Source organism: Oncorhynchus nerka, linkage group LG4 (genome assembly GCF_034236695.1).
Source record: "Oncorhynchus nerka isolate Pitt River linkage group LG4, Oner_Uvic_2.0, whole genome shotgun sequence".
Taxonomy (NCBI): Eukaryota; Metazoa; Chordata; class Actinopteri; order Salmoniformes; family Salmonidae; genus Oncorhynchus; species Oncorhynchus nerka.
Window position 1 is genome coordinate 20,799,281 of NC_088399.1, and position 6,000 is coordinate 20,805,280.

The following is a 6,000-nucleotide window of genomic DNA, read 5'->3' on the forward strand; positions in this document are numbered from 1 at the left end:
AACATATCCGGCCCTATGCCACCATTATCAGTCAACATGCTGGCCATCCCAGCCCGTTCTCTATTGTTCTGCCTAACACTTGTGCTCCGATCAAGAAGTACAGTAATTCTATTAGGTTATGTGATTAGGAAGAAATGTCCCTCCCTCTCTGGCCCTTCACCATCGAAGAACTGCTCCCTGTAGCGTCTGATCATACCTCTTAATTCTGCTCTGCTGCATGGCGATTCAGGTTGATTGCACAGCGATTATCCAAGTCATTTCTATGGGCCACCAACCAAAACATAAACAATGGAATAATAGGTTGTATAAATACCTCATTAAGGTATTTACAAGCCATATTCTTCCAAATCAATTGGGGTATTTTATTTAATTAATTTAAATGAATGGACACCTCACCGACTGTGGCTTTAAAAAAGGACTAAAAACCATTCAATATGAGTTGGCCAGGGGGATGTTGGCTTTGTGAGGAGGTCTGCGTCTGACAACCTCAGAATCATAACTGGGTCTTATTATAGGAGGTCTGTAAATGTAATGTAGCATTAATTAGACCACCAAGGCAAGCCCTCTGGAGCCTTTCCCCTCATTCAATATAGAATATTCACACATGTATGACCACTATATATGCTTATATGTCTCTGTGAAAGTCATCTATATGATAGAAACCACTATGGCTTTTTTCATTGAATTATGAGCTTTCCATGGGGTTGATGGATTAAGACCTAATTCCTCTCATCTCTCGCTCTCTCTCCTCTCCCTGCATCTCCCCCTCTCTCTCTCCTCTCCCTGCATCTCTCTCTCTCTCCTCTCCCTGCATCTCTCTCTCTCTCTCTCCTCTCCCTGCATCTCTCTCTCTCTCTCCCTGCATCTCCTGCTCCTCTCCCTGCATCTCTCTCTCCCTGCATCTCCCTCTCTCTCTCTCCTCTCCCTGCATCTCTCTCCTCTCCCTGCATCTCTCTCCTCTCCCTGCATCTCCCTCTCTCTCCTCCCCATCTGCATCTCTCCTCTCCCTGCATCTCCCTCTCTCTCCTCTCCCTGCATCTCCCTCTCTCTCTCCCTCTCTCCCTCTCATCTCCCTCTCTCTCCTCTCCCTGCATCTCCCTCTCTCTCTCTCCCTGCATCTCCTCTCTCTCTCCTGCATCTCTCTCTCTCTCCTCTCCCTGCATCTCTCTCTCTCTCTCCCTGCTCTCCATCTCTCCCTCTCATCTCCCTGCATCCTCTCTCTCCTCTCCCTGCATCTCTCTCTCTCTCCCTCTCCTCTCTCTCTCTCCTCTCCCTGCATCTCCCTCTCTCTCTCCCTCTCTCCCTGCATCTCCCTCTCTCTCTCTCTCCCTCTCCCTCTCCCTGCATCTCCCTCTCTCTCCTCTCCCTGCATCTCCTCTCCCTCTCCCTGCATCTCTCTCTCCTCTCCCTGCATCTCCCTCTCTCTCTCCTCTCCTGCATCTCCCTCTCTCTCTCTCTCCCTGCATCTCCCTCTCTCTCTCTCCCATGCATCTCCCTCTCTCTCCCTGCATCTCCTCTCTCCTCCTCATCTCCCCCTCTCTCTCTCTCCCTGCATCTCCTCTCTCTCTCCTCTCCCTGCATCTCCCTCTCTCTCCTCTCTCCCTCTCTCCCTCCTCTCCTGCATCTCCCTCTCTCCTCTCCCTGCATCTCCCTCTCTCTCCTCTCCCTGCATCTCCCTCTCTCTCCTCCTCTCCCTGCATCTCTCCTCTCTCTCCTGCATCTCCCTCCTCCTCTCCCTGCATCTCCCTCTCTCTCTCCTCTCCCTGCATCTCCCTCTCTCTCTCCTCTCCCTGCATCTCCCTCTCTCTCTCTCTCTCCCTCCTCTCTCTCTCCTCTCCCTGCATCTCCCTCTCTCTCTCTCCCTGCATCTCCCTCTCCTAGCATCTCCTCTCCCTCTCTCTCTCCCTCTCCCTCTCCTCTCTCTCATCCCTGCATCTCTCTCTCTCTCTCCTCTCCTCTCCCTGCATCTCTCCCTTTCTCTCTCTCTCTCTCATCTCCCTCTCCCCCTCTCCTCTCCTGCATCTCCCTCTCTCTCTCCTCTCCTGCATCTCTCTCTCTCTCCTCTCCTCTGCATCTCCCTCTCCTCTCTCTCTCCTCATCTCCTCTCTCTCCTCTGCATCTCCTCTCTCCCTGCATCTCCCTCTCTCCCTCTCCCTCTCTCTCTCCTCTCCCTGCATCTCCTCTCTCTCCTCTCCCTGCATCTCTCCTCTCTCTCTCATCTCCCTCTCTCTCTCCTCTCCCTGCATCTCCTCTCTCCTCTCCCTCTCTCTCTCCTCTCCCTGCATCTCCCTCTCTCTCCTCTCCCTGCATCTCCCTCTCTCTCCTCTCCCTGCATCTCCCTCTCTCTCTCTCTCCCTGCATCTCCCTCTCTCTCTCCTCTGCATCTCCCTCTCTCTCCTCTCCCTGCATCTCCCTCTCCCTGCATCTCCCTCTCTCTCCCTCTCCCTGCATCACCCTCTCTCTCCTCTCCCTGCATCTCCCTCTCTCTCCTCTCCCTGCATCTCCCTCTCTCTCTCCTCTCCCTGCATCTCCCTCTCTCTCCCCCTGCATCTCCCTCTCTCTCCCTGCTCTCCCTCTCTCATCTCTCTCTCTCTCCCTGCATCTCCCTCCTCTCTCCTCTCCTGCATCTCCCTCTCTCTCCCTCCCTGCATCTCCCTCTCTCATCTCTCTCCTCTCTCTCTCCTCTCCTAGCATCTCTCTCTCCTCTCCCTGCATCTCTCTCTCCTCTCCCCGCATCTCTCTCTCCTCTCCCCGCATCTCCCTCTCTCTCTCCTCTCCCTGCATCTCTCTCTCGCTCTCTCTCTCTCCTCTCCCTCCTCTCCCTGCATCTCCATCTCCCTTTCTCTCTCTCTCTCTCCCTGCATCTCCCTCTCCTCTCCCTCTCCTCTCCCTGTATCTCCCTCTCTCTATCTCTCCTCTCTCTGCATCTCCCTCTCTCTCTCTCTCTCCTCTCCCTGCACCTCTCTCTCTCTCTCTCTCTCCTCTCCCTGCACCTCTCTCTCTCTCATCTCCCTGCATCTACATCTCTCTTGCTGTCTCTCTCCCTCTCTCTTTCTCTCTCTCAGACTCTTTGATTGTGTGGTCACTTCTGACATGGCATTCATTAAGAGGACTGAAGACAACTCTGAAAATAGGTCTGATCTCCAGAAAGAAAATATATCCTCTCAAAAATGTATGTTATTTTCAGAAAACATGCAGGTACAGTAAAGGATTACAGACAAACTGCCATGCTTATTCCAGCAGAAAAGTGTCAAGTCTGAAGTAGCCTATTCACAATGACAAACCTAGCCATCTAGGAGAAGGACATACCTTTAAGGCATAATGATAAACTCCCAGCAGTACCATCGTCTTGAGTGTTGCGGATGGACCCTAGAAAAAGTCTCTGGCTTGTCCTGCACTGTCAGAGATCCCCTTATCCCACCTTAACTTGTACATCAAATCTGAAAACGAACTGAAACTAAACTGAATTTCGAACTAATAGAAATAAAAACAAATAGAAAATCACAAAACTATAATAACCTTGACGCGCACACACACACACGCACATACCACACCTCACTCAATCCCCTTGTCTGATACAACCCTTTGTCCTCCCTCCACAGTGGAGACATTGCATGGCAGCCAAATCCCCATTGTCCAGCCCCAATCTGTGTGTGTAATCTCGCTTGTCAAAGAGAATCTACTGCGATTAGCCTCAGTAAATTACCAGGGATGATCTGTGTGTCTCTCTGTCCCAGCCCATCCAACCACTCTCCAGCTTCCTCACAAGCACCACCACCCACACCACAGCCTCCGACCCTCAACCTCCAACCCCTGACTCCATCAACACAGGTCTGGCTCCTGACATTGTATTACACAAGGATTACACCAGTAACAAGAAGTCCATGTCATTGTGTCACGATCGTCGTATTGAGTAGACCAAAGCGCAGCGTGGTATGAATGCATGATTTTAATGAAAGACGAAAAAACACGAAGTATACTAACTAACCAAGACTGCTACCAAACCACTGTGCTAACATGCAACATAACATAGACAATAACCCACAAACCCAAACTGGAAAATGGCAACCTAAATAGGTTCCCCAATCAGAGACAACGATAAACAGCTGCCTCTGATTGGGAACCAATCCAGGCCACCATAGACATACAATATGCCTAGACTAGACACACACACCTAGACATACAAAAACCCTAGATGAGTCAAAAACACACATACCACCCTCGTCACACCCTGACCTAACCAAAATATATAAAGAAAACAAAGAATACTCAGGTCAGGGCGTGACACATTGTCAATGTATTTTTACAAGAAACAACGAGAGTCACCCAACATTAATCCAGTAGATGCCTTAAGACAGTTATTTTATGGCTGTTTTATACAGCCATGTTGTAATGGACTCACGGATCTGAAGGAGACCTTTCTGCTGTATATATGTTTATTTAGCTGTGGGATTGCAATTTTGGGATTTTGCAGAGTAATTCTAGAATAAAATGTGATGCCATATGAACATAACTTTGTTGGACGCTGCTAAAGACCAAACAGTCTGGTTAACCAGAGAAACACAATGGAACAGACGAGTCAGGCAAACATCTGTCATGAATGACTTCCTGTATTGGTCAGCACATTTTTTTACATGGATTTTGCACTTGGTTTGCAAAATAACACACAAAAGAATCATAAAAGAAGTATGTATTCATGTTTAGTTTCTGTTGTTGAGGGAGCCTGCATTGTGTGATAGGGGCTTGACATGGTAGAATTGGCTTGATATTGTGAACTAGTGTGAACCAATTTGAGCCGAAATGGTATTACAAAGTGTTTTTGATGAAGACTTGCTGGCCCTCCACACAGCTATACTAACCACATCCTTAATTCATGTACATATTGGGTAAGGAAAGTGCGATTATGGGCAGACTTCTGACTTCATACGTCTACTCGTGATATTATGGATGAGACAGTATCACTGGTTAGATGGGTAGTAGTGGTATGTTCTTCAGCAGAGCAGAGAAATAAAATAATGACAAATAAAATGGACAAACCCCCTCAGTAATTGAGTTACACCGTGGGCCTTGTGTATAATCTCAGGACCACCCATCCATAGCACGTGTTGGACAAACACAAGATCTTGTGATGGGGTGTAATATCTAGCAGATGGGCCTGGTCTGCAGGGGAGAGGAGGGGAGAGGGCGAGGGAGGGCAGATTTGTGTGTGCCCTACGGGCCCTGATCAAAAGTGGTGCTCTATATAGAGAATAGGGTGCCAATAGGATTGCAGGCCCCAGAATGGGGTCCTCTATGGTGCTTCTGGCTGGTCAACAGGCCCTTCCTCTGGCCCATTAACCACCTGGGCCTGGTGTGTTTTGTCAGCTTTGCTCCTCAAGGCTTAGGTTTCATTTAGCTTCCTTTGTTCTTTGAAATCATGCACACACGTTTGTGAGCTCACACACACATACCCACAATGCTTCTCTCACAAACAACCACACACATAATAGGCTACTCACCAGTTTCCCTTTCACTCCAGCTCTCTCTGTCCCTGCCTTTCACTCCAGCTCTCTCTGTCCCTGCCTTTCACTCCAGCTCTCTCTGTCCCTGCCTTTCACTCCAGCTCTCTCTGTCCCTGCCTTTCACTCCAGCTCTCTCTGTCCCTGCCTTTCACTCCAGCTCTCTGTCCCTGCCGTTCTCTCCAGCTCTCTCTGTCCCTGCCTTTCACTCCAGCTCTCTCTGTCCCTGCCTTTCACTCCAGCTCTCTCTGTCCCTGCCGTTCTCTCCAGCTCTCTCTGTCCCTGCCTTTCACTCCAGCTCTCTCTGTCCCTGCCGTTCTCTCCAGCTCTCTCTGTCCCTGCCTTTCACTCCAGCTCTCTCTGTCCCTGCCTTTCACTCCAGCTCTCTCTGTCCCTGCCGTTCTCTCCAGCTCTCTCTGTCCCTGCCTTTCACTCCAGCTCTCTCTGTCCCTGCCTTTCACTCCAGCTCTCTCTGTCCCTGCCTTTCACTCCAGCTCTCTCT

At 49.8% G+C, this 6,000-nt stretch overlaps 1 protein-coding gene across 1 annotated transcript in view; it reads left to right on the forward strand.

Annotated features, from left to right (window-relative positions):
* LOC135571499 (transmembrane protein 174-like) overlaps positions 1 to 3,917 on the forward strand; it is a 34,571-nt gene extending 30,654 nt beyond the window's left edge. The window contains 1 exon segment of the mRNA XM_065018085.1: positions 3,738 to 3,917. Within this exon segment, the coding sequence (XP_064874157.1) occupies positions 3,738 to 3,917 (180 nt within the window).
* Positions 3,918 to 6,000: the final 2,083 nt, after the last annotated feature.